The 13,155-nt window shown below is 38.7% G+C and overlaps 1 protein-coding gene across 1 annotated transcript in view; it reads right to left on the bottom strand.

Moving 5' to 3' along the window:
* LOC306985873 (6-phosphofructo-2-kinase/fructose-2,6-bisphosphatase) overlaps nt 1-13,155 on the bottom strand; it is a 91,338-nt gene that overhangs the window by 47,830 nt on the left and 30,353 nt on the right. The window contains exons 4-7 of the mRNA XM_079588618.1: nt 11,219-11,285; nt 5,001-5,075; nt 4,826-4,882; nt 4,476-4,597 (exon numbers count right to left, since the gene is read on the bottom strand). Coding sequence (XP_079444744.1) covers nt 4,476-4,597; nt 4,826-4,882; nt 5,001-5,075; nt 11,219-11,285 — 321 coding nt within the window. The remainder of the gene's footprint in view (nt 1-4,475; nt 4,598-4,825; nt 4,883-5,000; nt 5,076-11,218; nt 11,286-13,155) is intronic.

A 13,155-nucleotide genomic window follows, 5' to 3' on the forward strand; every position in this document is an offset into this window, starting at 1 on the left:
CAACCTCTACCAGTACCACAGCGTCCATGGTCCCATATTGCGGTCGACTTTGTCATTGATCTGCATTCCTCTCAGAATTACACCACCATCCTTACTGTGGTCGATCGTTTCTCGAAAGCCTGCAGATTCATTCTCTTGGCTGGATTACCCACAGCGCTTCAGACAGCAGAGGCGCTACTGCAACACGTCTTTCGCTTATATGGTTTGTCGGAGGATATTGTGTCTGACAGGGGACCTCAGTTTACCTCTCGAGTCTGGCAGGCATTATGTAACAACTTAACATCAACGTCAGTTTGACTTCTGGATATCATCCACAGGCCAACGGACAAGTGGAGAGGCTGAATCAGGAACTCACACGTTTCCTGCGAACATACTGCCATCAAAACCAGCAGGACTGGAGTCGCTTCCTCGTCTGGGCTGAGAACGCCCAGAATTCCCTGCGCAAGCCCTCTACTGGCCTCACGCCTTTCCAGTGTGTGCTAGGATTTCAGCCCCCTTTATTTCCTTGGTCAGGAGAGCCTACCGATCTTCCAGCCGTTGACGCCTGGTTACAGAGGAGCGAGGAGACTTGGGATCGCGCTCACGTCCATCTACAGCGAGCTGGGTCAGTGGGTTTGGCTGTCTACAAGAGATCTACACCTTCGACTCCCCAGCAGGAAGTTAAATCCCAGATACGTGGGTCCTTTCAAGATCTTGAGACAGATAACTCCCGTTTCTTTCTGGTTAGCATTACCATCCTCTTACCTCATCTCTCCTACTTTTCACATGTCTCTGCTTAAACCAGGGAGAGAGGGGAACCAGGAGGAGGTCGCGGTGGAAAACGCTTCTCGCATCATCATCGGGGGCGAGGCTTACCGTGTAAGAGAAGTACTCGATTCCAGACGCCGAGGCGGAATTTTGCAGTATCTCATTGACTGGGAGGGGTATGGACCCGAGGAGAGATCCTGGGTGAGATCTCAGGACATTCTGGATCCCGCTCTCATCACTGTCTTTCACCAGAACCATCCTGAGATACCTGCTCCTAGACCCCGTGGGAGACCTCGACGGCGCGCTGGTCCTCGCTTCGGGAGCCACTCGCAGGAGGGGGGCTCTGTCATAGATCACTCATCAATATCTCTCTCTGGTCATCAAAAAACATCTTCACCTGAATATTAAACTACCTTTCCCATCAGCCTTGTTCTCATTCCTAATCATCTGCACAGGTGCAACTACTTCTCCTCTCTATTTAAACTGCCATCTCTCAGTGCTTTCCCGTCCACTGCCTGCTATCCTGATCTCCGTGTTATCGTCTGCTGCCTGCCCCGACCCCTACCTGGTATCGTCTCTGAGTATTGGATCTTCCCAGATCTTCACTAATTCCACTGCATTCTCTCTGTCTGCTTTCTATTAATAAAGTGTTTGCAAATGGATCCGCACGCCTCTGACTCTGCATCACATATACCAACAATTTTTGATTTTTGATACCAATTCTTGGGATCCTAAAAAATAATCAATACGTGATCTAGATTTATGTATCTCTGAATAACAGGAGTATTCCAATTTACCTGGGTTAACTTTCCTCATATCTCTGTCAAATTCAAGTCAGTCATATATTGTATTATGGTTTTCCTAGATTGAGATTTTTGGGGATCGGATTTTGTTGATCGATCTACCAGAGGGTCCAAAGTACAATTAAAGTACATTAAATTATGTTTAAGCCGTGTAAAAGTAAAAAAAAAAAATTTTTGTCTTCATTAGGTCCGTAAATGCTAGCCAGATTTAATGCAATAGAAAGTATATTACCCTGAGCAATAACAAACCTTGAACAATATTAGTAAGTTGGAAAGGAATTGTCTTATGGATAAGAAGTAGAACGCCTCGAGCATAATTATTATACGTTGCGTGTACAACTTGACCAGGCCATCTTCGTCGTACATGTTTAAATTTCAGAAATTGTAAGATGGACTTCCTGAAGAAAAAATATTTTAGAATGCAAGTTTTTTAAGCCTGTTCATAACCTGTTTCAATTTAGTTAACTTATTGAGTCCCCGGACATTCCAACTTGTAAATCTCAAATCAGACAATTTAGAATTTTCTATAATGCTTTAAGAACATAATAACTATCCATATTGAGTGTGACATAAAAATTAAAACAAGTTAAAAAATAAAAAAATGAACCGATTAGAACAAGTCCCCTTAATCCCTGAAATCCCCTTACTTAAACAACCTTTGTAAGGGCAGTGCCAATCCACAATAACGAGTGGCAACAACTGTGTAGATACACTTCTCAGACAGCTCACCCAACTCCGCATTTCACTATCATCTCTAGTGTCAAACGACTCAACCATATACCAAAAATTAAATTGCACAAGCCAACTTGTTGCGTAACAAAAAGTGTCCACCAGATATGGTAATTAGAATCCATGTACAGAAATAACAAAATAAAAAATATATTATATATATATATATATATATATATATATAAAAACTGCAAATATTATATAAAAAAAATGAAAATTAAAAAATATAATTTTCTTTGGACTTTTTGTCCTCAAGTCCAGTACGGTTATCTATATTCCGTGGTCGTATTTAAATTACAAATCTAATCTCAGCTTCTTCAGGTGTGGAGAAAATAATTAAATAACTTTTTTCTTCACTGCGTTGAATGGACCCCGTGTCTTCATGGTTTCCGCTGAGAAATCTTTGTGCAAAGAAGATCTTGTGGTTCTCGTGGGTGATCTCATGCTTTTTGGCTGTTTGAAACACAAACTCCCGATCTTGAAATAGTGAAAAACGGATGATTACCGCTCTGTTCTGACCCGGCCTCGGTTTCGCCAGAGTGCGGTGTGCCCTTTCCAAGACGAAGGTTCTACAGGTATCAAAGCCCAGCCAGATCGGTAGTATGTGTTGAATGAACTCCACAATGGGTCGACTTTTTTTCCGCTGACTCTGGTAGTCCCACAAGCCTCAAATTCTTTCATGTCCCGCGATTCTCCAAGTCCTCCGTCTTTGACTCCAAATAAGCAATGCATTTTACAGCATCAGTCAGCTGCAGTTTCACTCTTTCTATGTCATCGTCGGCGGTCCCTATCCGGTCCTCAGCCTCCGTTAGCCGCTTATCATTAGCAATGATATCCGCTTTTACATCAGCAACAGAGCCATTCATCTCAGTTATACATTTCTCCACATTGTCAAGCTTATTCCCAAAGTCATCCACATTACTTTTCTTTGTGTTAATCGAAGAAACAGTGGTACGTAGAAACTGCAGCTCACTTAGCACCACGGATAGGTTGGCCTGTTGTGCATCGGCTATGTTGTTAGCAGCATCAGCGGCTAACACATTCGTGGTAACGTTAGTTGTTCTGTTTCTTTGTGAGCTGCGTGGTTTTGGTCCAACCCCACAGTCTTCAATGGTTGATTGTTTAGACATCGTGCTGACCCGGTTTTAGGCATGAATAAGTCGGATTTTCAAGATTTTTTGCAAAGTAGCGGAGAGCACTCAAACTAAGCTGCCATCTCGGTCCGCGGCCCCACAGCGCCCCCCTGATTCTGCTTGTTAACAGCAGGTGTTCATCACTAATGCTCAACAATCACTTACATATTCACTTAATTATCTCACCGCAACACTGCGTCAATGTTACTTTTTACTCTTTGTAGTGTGGATTTTCCTTTGGGGTTGAAAGGGTTAACAGTGTAAGATAAAAAAGACACACCCACGAAATGTATTTTAACAGTAATAAACTGTAATTTATCAAAAACTGTTGCCAGTAGGTCAGTAGGGTCACCATTGTGCTGAAGAGTAGAGCCCATGCTTCAGTCCAGGGGAAGATCTATATAAGCATTGATGATATGCGGCATGTTGCTTTTTTTTTTTTTTTTTTTTAATGCTCTCAAATGAAATAAGTTCGTAGTAATCCTTTGCTAACATTATACATGCATTATTAGTTAATACATTTAAATGACAGTAAGTCAATTAAGGCAGTTGGTTTTGTAGTGGCAATTTTAATCTTTTATTTCTTATTTTGTTTTCTCAATGATAAAACTGAATGCCGTGTGTTCTGTATTTCGAGTTTTCCTGTTGTAACGTTGATAGAGCTGTGTGTGTGACACTGAGACAGAGGCGAGAAGATCCCCGGGCTAGGGAGGGGTTAAGGCAACCATGGGGGTTCTTAGTTCCTTTTGTTTGGGATGGGTGCTTTGATAAGAACATTGTAAAACTACCAGCAAAACACCTCTCTGGGTCTCACTCTGCCCTGCAGCTGGACTGTAAGGATGGATGGGAACTATTCTTGCAAGAATAAAATATATTTTCTTTTAAAGACAAAACAATCTTGATGTTTCTTATGCCTGGGATGCTGTGTTTGATATTGTTTTTTGCCACAACTTTTTTAATTTATTGTATTTTTACAGTAACTTACTGTAAATTAGTGTGTTGCCAGTATTTTCCTGTATAAAAAGCCTGGTAAGGTCTAACCGTGCGGGTGACAGTGTTTCACCTGTCTTTGTCATCATCTAAAGGAACATATGCGCGTTTGTAGCAGTCTATTCTCTTGAGGAAGTCAGTCACAGCCTCCTCTTTATCACAGTCAACATAATCAGGACTGCTCAGCTTCACTTGCTGCAGATACAGACAGAAAACAAAGGTCTTTTACTGGATGTAGAGTGTGAACAAACATATATCACAATACTAACTCCTACAAACTGTCAAGAAATGACCAGATAATAGTTTAATAATTATGCAGCTCAGTAAAAAGCAACTCACTCAACACATTAATACACATAGATCAATAATTCTTAAACAAGAAATACATATATTTTAAACACATCATTAAATAAATCTTATTACCTTGATGTTTTCTGCAATGATTTCTGGGTCATCACAAAGAGACTCAATAAAAAATACCTACAAGAAGGATAATTTAATTTAAATAAAAAAAATATATATTGTAAAGATATTTTTTAATTAATTTTTAAAGATGAAGTATTAATTTTGATGAATATGAACTCATCAATTCACTCACTTTATAGCCGTTCTCTTTAGCAAAGGTGAGAATCACCTCTCTACGTTCTTTTGTTGTGTTGGTCGCATCAAACACCTGTAAGAAATTTCATTTCCAAAACTGGATTGATTATCATAGAGAAGTCATTGCACCATTAGAGTGAATCACATTCTAAGCAAATGGTCATCAATTATAGAATGGGAGTGGGTGTGAACTTCGTTAACATACAGACCACATCAGTTACAACAGGAGCAAATGCCTTTACATTAGGGTAGTAACTGTATAAAAGGTTTATAGGATGAGCTATCCTATCAGACACACTCATAAATTGTTCATTATATTTAACGAATAATCCAGCAAAATCACTCTCTCAACCAAGTTCTGTGACTCATCCCCCGAAAACCGCAACTATCATCCCGAATGATGTCACACACAGGCAGAACCAGGTCTCCGGTTACAGGACACATGAAGACTGATAAGGTTTATGACCAGAAGGAGTTTGCAGAGAGTTGTGACTCTCACTTAATCCGTGGTTGTTGAGAAGGACAAATACACCCTTTTAATCCTATATATTCTATATATAAACACTTGAGAAAATGTATAAACAACATGTATCCAGTTTTTTCATTTCATGATTTTCCTTTTGTTGGTTTGGCCTCTGTATTTATTCTCTCTTTTAAACTCTTTTGGATTAATGTTTTAGACTTGCATACTATGGTTGATACTAAAATAACGTGTTGCATGTTTGGTCATATGAACTCCAATCTTTGCACTCAAATCCTGAGGGTGTGACATCTTCACTAATCACATGATCAGTCCTGTTTCCTGAGAGATCCTGATGTGAAGATGATGCTGAGCTAGGAGTCTTCTAAGGAGCCCTAAGCTTGTGCCAGGCTTCGTCCTTGTCTTTCCATTCACCAAGATCCTCTGACTCCCACTGGTTCTCTCTCAGCAAGACCACATCAGCAAAGATCAACTGGAGCCTCCACAAATTGCATCAGGACAGTTTTATTCAAATGGACGAGACATGCATGTATCGAACTAGTCTCATTATTTGACACATTAAGTATCCTTACCCCTTTTAAAGAAGGGTGTGTTAAGAACTAAACTGATGGTTTGCTCAAGGCTGTTGATCTGCTGAATTTCAAACAATGCTACAACTTCTTGTTGTCCTGTATTCTGCTTCAGATCTCTTTCCATTGTTAAACTGAATGTATGTATGTGTGTGTATGTTAGAGCAGTTTAAGTGTTGCTGCGAGGTCCGCAGCTCAATGCCCTCACATGTTTACTTGAATTGTTGAGCAGAGCTAACTGGAGACCCCGGCTTTTCTGCATCCGCTACACAGCAAAATCCCCAGTGTTAAATCAACACTGCTCGGAGCATATATGGTCCCACTCTACAGAGTGTTAAAATAACACTGGATCAGTGTTAAAGGTAATGAGATAATTAAGAGATTAATTAAGTGATGATTGAACATTAATGATGAACACCTGCTGTTAACAAGCACAATCACTGAAGGAAAGAGAAACACAAGAACTACAACTGACTTTTAGTCACAGCCGTAGATTAAATCAACTGAAGATAAAAATAAGACATTCAATCTCTGAAGATCTCAACAGTGAACGATTAAACAACTCCACAAACAGCATTACCAGCTTCACTTATTACTAACCAGACTGACTTTATTTCTGGTATATGTCTATGGACAAAAGTTTAGATGTCGATGTTTAAAAAAAAGGTCACCATTATGGTGATCAGTTTCCCCTTCAAATGGGCAGTTTGACTCATGGCATTTAAAGTGCAATTTTGGTCTTTGTAACAATATTTACCAAAACTCATAATATGTTACAAAGGAAGCTAAAAATATGAAATGTCCAGGTGTTATCGTTTTCATTATTATAAAGATGAAAGATTCACTAATCTTATCCCTGACAAAAAACAAAAGTTGTTTTTAGTTATTAATAAAGTCAATTTTTTTGACACAGAGCAGTCATCCTGAATAATTTTTTTTTACATACATTGCAGAATTTTTTTGAAAATTATTATTTTTATATTAGAAACAACAGACATCAACAATCTGAGTATGAATCTCAACAATGGTGACATGCTTCATGCTGCAATGCATGCTGGGAGCCATGATTTGTATACTATGGTGCCTCCCATAATGCATTGCGGCATAAAGCAAGTCACCATTAATGAGATTCATATGGGGATTCTTGATGTCTGTGTTTTTGTCCAAAGATTACTTTCCGAATAATTAAAAAATAAAGATTCAGCTTAATGACTGATCTATAGAAAGAAATTAATGTTATTGAAAATCGATTAATACCAAATAACCATTTTCAGTAAATGATAACATTTATTAATATTTGTACTTCATGATGTTGAAAACTATAGGCCTATCACCTGACCATCTTTGTTTCTGGCTTTCTTTGCAACCTTTGTGTGTTTTGGTAAACACTGTTACAATGACCATGAAAATCAAATAATAAAAAAAAGAATCAAATTGCCCAACTAAAGGCAACACTGTTCACCATAATGGTGATTTTTAAATGGTGACTAAAACATCAACATCTAATCCTCTGTTAATTCTCAATAAAACTTCTGTAGACATCTGACAGAAATAAAGTCAGTCTGGTTAGTAATAAGTGAAGCTGGTAATGCTGTTTGTGGAGTTGTTTAATTGTTCACTGTTGAGATCTTCAGAGATTGAATGTCTTATTTTTATCTTCAGTTGATTTAATCTACGGCTGTGACTAAAGGCGGGCGTACACGGTGCGATTTTTTGCTGTTTTACGAGCTCGCAGATTATTTTTTCACTCGGGAGAAATCGAGTGCAAATCGGTGATGCTCGCATGGTCGCAGCTCGCAGCGTGTGAGAGGAATTACGAGCCGAGCCGAGCACGTTATGAGCACCTCCCCGACCTCCCGATCATTTTTAAACATGTTTAAAAAATTCGGGGAGTCGGCCCGATTTTCACCAGCGTATAGGCTGTCCCCTATTGCCAAATCATCATACACAACCGCCTGCGTGCGCATACACTGTCACACACACACACACACACACACACACACACACACACACACACACACACACACACACACACACACACACTCTCTCTCTCTCTCTCTCTCTCTCTCTCTCTCTCTCTCATGTTTTTTTTATGTTGAACGGAATGGCTACTGTCACAGTATCTGCATTTGCACACACATTTCTGTCATTTTTCTATCTGAAGCTATTGCCTGAAACATTGAAAGCTCTCACAGAGACTGTGTTTAACCGCCAGCTCGGGATAAAATTCGTGCAGGAGGACAGTCGTGCCGTGTACCAGCTGCTTTGACGCGATTATCAGTTTAACTGACTCGTAACGTGTGCAATATCTCACGACCTCCCGAGTGTCCGAACTCGCACCGTGTACGCCCGCCTTAAAAGTCAGTTGTAGTTCTTGTGTTTCTCTTTCCTTCAGTGATTGTGCTTGTTATCAGCAGGTGTTCATCAATAATGTTCAATCATCACTTAATTAATCAGTTAATTATCTCATTAATTTTAACACTGCTTCAGTGTTATTTTAACACTCTGTAGAGTGGGACCATATATGCTCCGAGCAGTGTTGATTTTACACTGGGGATTTTGCTGTGTAGGAACTTCCAAATTGGAAGGGAGACTTTGGTACTGAGACACCAACCATTCCCTGACCTCAGTCATATAAGCTGTAAAGGGCAATAAAACCAAGGGGAGCACAAATTTAAGCATTCAGCCCTTAAGGTCTGGATGAGGACTCTAAACTCCCTTACGGAACAAAATTATATTTCCATATATTTATGATCAATACATTATATGGGGTAAATATACTGAAAAATAATATATTGAGTTGATACAGCCATCGGCACTGATCCTCAACAAACCCGTCTCTATACCGGCGTAACTCCGATCTCCAACCAGATGGAACTGGATAATACTCTGATTGTTCCAATCCAATCTGACTTCTGACCTGTAATGTTGCTTGAATCATAATCATACACTGTTCGTTCATTGGCCAGAGGAGAATTGCCCCCCGACTGAGCCTGGTTTCTCCCTATAGTTTTTCTCTCCATTCTGTCACTGATGGAGTTTTGGTTCTTTGCTACTGTTGCCTTTTTTGCCTTTTGCTTTCAGCTTGCTTAGTTGGGGACATTCATTTTAATCTTCAACAATAATATTGATCTGCCTGCATCGACACCATTATATGAGAACATCATAGTTTTCTCCAGAGCGGCTATATATGAACTAACTGTCACTGAACTATCACAGTGAACTATCACTGAACTTACTTAAGCTGGACTTTGACGCTATTTTCTTCAAGACACAAATTTTGTTGCATTATTTTCCTGTTATCTCTGTAAAGCTGCTTTGATACAATCTGTGTTGTAAAAAGCGCTGTATAAATAAAGGTGACTTGACTTGACTATATGTGTTATATATTACAATATATTGAATAATACATAACGAATTGCCGCTTTACATATATTGAAAAATGTATTTACAATATATTTACACTGTAAAATGTAATTAGTTGAGTGAACTTAGAAAACATGAAAAACAAATGCCTTAAGGATCAATGATGTTTTACTCAAAGTCGTAAGTTTCTAAAATAAAAACACAAAAGAGTGAAAAAAAGTGTCAAGAGAATGACAGACGGCTAGAAACCCTTTAATCCCAACAGAACATTAAACACTAACAGATCTCTCAAGATCTCAGCAGAGGAGGTTACACAACAACAGCATTACCAGCTTCACTTATTACAGTTTGACTTAATTTCTGTCAGACGTCTACAGAAGTTCTTATTGAGATTTAACAGAGGTTTAGATGTTGATTATATATTATCAAAATAATATAATTTTACAGTCACCATTATGGTGGAAAGAAACTAAAGCTATTCTTGCAAGAATAAAAGCTTATAAAGACACTATGGGCCCTATTTTAACGATCTGAAACGCAAGTGTCAAAGTGCAAAGCGCAAGTAACTTTGTGGGCGGATCCCGGCGCTGTTGCTATTTTCCCGGCGGGATAAATGACTCTTGCGCCCGACGCAAATCTAAAAGGGGTTGGTCTGAAGTAGCTTCATTATTCATAGGTGTGGTTTGGGCGTAACGTGAAATAAACCAATCAGAGCGTCCTCTCACATTCCCTTTAAGAGCAGGCGAGCTTGTTTCATGGCGGATCGCTATTATAACAGCGGATTTGCCGGCGCACGCCAGGAGCGGTTCACAGCCGAGGAAACCGACGTTATCGTCAGGGCCGTAAAACACAGAGAAGTGACATTGGGGATGATGGGAGAAACCCACCCAAATTAGCTTCGGTTAAACAGGCGTATAGTAAATGTGTAGCCTAATCTAGATTTTTTTATTTTTTTATCTAGATAGATCTTTTTCACATCTTCACGGACACAACAATGATTTCCCTCGTGTGTTAATATTTTTCCTTGTAATAATGTATGATTTGCAAAAATGAAAACTGCTGCATCTGTTTAAATTAGATAATCAAAGTGGATGCGTGTTAACATTATGGCCAAGCACGCGCCCTTAAAATACCATATCACTAACGCGCAACGCGCCACTGTCTTTAGACAGTTTTTTTACTGGTCAATGGCGCAATTGCTTTCTAAAACTGGAAAATAGCACCATGGAAGTTTTGCGCCGGAACACGCCTCCTCTTTGCGCTGAACCGTCCCCGCGAGCGCAAGTTCATTCCCTAATTTACCGACGTGCGTCTGTGGAGGGAAAAGTCCGCTGTGCGCGGGTGCAAAATAGGAATGATACATGCGTCGGTGTTCAAAGTCAATTGCGCTGGGTGCAAGATAGGGCCCTATGATTATTTGCTTTTTCAATTTCAGCCTCACCATAATTAAAGTTGATTTTTTTCCGTCAAAATATATATGTTAGTTATTTAATTTAAATTGAAACACAATTCACAATATTACTATTTTGACTATGTTATTAATAAAATAAACAGCCGTGGTGAGCATAAAACACTCAAAAACATTTAAAAAATGTTAATTATTTCAAACTTTTTGGCTGGTCGTGTATAAAACATTACGCATTAATCAGAAACTACTGTGATACAACTTATGGCCTTACCAGCTGCTAATTGTTCAGAAACCGAAAAAGTTACGTTTCTAATAATCACAGCTCTTCTAAATTCATCAAGATCTGTAGAAACATGTTCAGGTGAGCATGTGTGTATGTGTTTGTCACTTACTGCAACTTGTCCACGATCCTGAGTGAAGTAACAACAGACGTCTTTCAACGCCGCCAGAGCACACGCTCTAAAGCACACAATTTACAAGAAAAAGAAAACAAAAATACAATAACAACACACACACACACACACACACACACACACACACACACACACACAAAATATGTACAGTATAATTTGTTAGTTCTGGTGCTCAATCATATATGATTATCCATATGGTGTTCAATGAGTACTGATATAGGGCAAATTCCAATGGCAAAAGAGCATCCCTATGCCTTACTCACTACAGGGCAGACACTCTGCAGGTACACTACACTCGAAAAGGTTCTATATAGAACCTTAAAGGGTTCTATAGGCGCTTCGTATTTGGAACCCCTAAAAGGTTCTATATAGAACCCTTTTTAAGGGTTCAATCAAAAGGGGTTCATTTAGGGGTTCATTCATTAATTTTGTTTTGTCAAATAATAGCCTAAAGAACCTTTTCTTCTAAGAGTGCACATTACTGAGTGAGTCAGTCACAGCATCGTTGCCTTACATTTCTCAGGGATGTTTTACCCAAAGCTGTTTCTAATATAAAAAACATACAAAAGAGACTCCGGACAATGATAAACTACGCATTTATTTGTATTAATTAAACTGAAAAATAAATAAATAAACTTAAATAGGTTAACAGACATCACTGCAATAGTTTAACGTATTTTAAACAGAGCAACATGCAGCATATCATCAGTGTTTTGTGTTCTTCTGCTGGACTGAAGCACAGGCTCTACTCTTCAACACAAAACTCACACAACAGAAACCCTTTAAATCCCAACAGAACATTAACCACTAACAGATCTCTCAAGATCTCAGCAGAGGAGGTTACACAACAAATGCAGCATTACCAGCTTCACTTATTACTAACAGTTTGACTTCATTTCTGTCAGATGTCCACAGAAGTACTTATTGAGAATTAACAGAGGTTTAGATGTTGATGACTTATTAAAAAATAATATAATTGTATGGTCACTATTATGGTGATCAGTGTTTGATGTAGTTGGGCTCTTGACTTTAGGGCTTTGGATTTCTTTGGCTGCTGTAATTGTGTTTTAATAAGGCACTGTTGTTATGGCTTAAAAAGTATTAAAACATACTTAAAATACTTATGTGGATAACAATTTGAGTATTTATTGGTGATGTCATACTCATCATTAATTATACTGTGTCCTTGATCTCATGCCAAGGTTTATCACAAAAGTCTGTTACATCTTTCAATGCATTTAAATGTATTATGAACATAGACACTATAGCAAGAGGTCCAGCACTGTTGTGGTAATCAGATTTTTACCCCCAACGGTGATATGTTTCATGCTGCAATGCATTCTCGGAGCTACCATAGTATAAAAGTCATCCATGGTTCCCAGCATGCATTGCAGCATTAAGTATTTCACCACTGTTGAGACACATACGCTGATTCTTGATGTCTGTATCTAAATATAACAGTAGTTCAAAATTATTTGTGCACAAGTGTTAATATATCTGATTACCACAACAGTGCTGATCCTCTTGTTCTAGTATCAGTGTTCATTATATAATACTTAAACGCATTTCATTATTTGACAGAATTGTGTTTAGTTTTGTTTAGTAATTTAGTTTTACCTACAGTAACAAAACTCATTTTGTATCCACACTATTTCTGCGCCCCATGACGCTTCCGTTAAGCTCTAAACAATCAGTGAAAGGCTCGCTCAGTGCCTTTTAGAGAGCATAGAGAACGCAATTTAAGAAAGTGTCACCATAAAACGACGTTAATCTACTCACCGTTCAAACATCGAACATTAAAAGGAAATTTAAAAGTGTAAAAGCATCAACAAGGTACTTTTAAAACTAACCAAATAACCCCAAAAGCGCGAGTCTTTGGTTAAACATCACTGTAATATCTGTAACTTATGTTGCCT

The sequence above is a fragment of the Phoxinus phoxinus genome, assembly GCF_949152265.1.
Source record: "Phoxinus phoxinus genome assembly, chromosome: 18".
In the NCBI taxonomy this organism is placed as follows: domain Eukaryota; kingdom Metazoa; phylum Chordata; class Actinopteri; order Cypriniformes; family Leuciscidae; genus Phoxinus; species Phoxinus phoxinus.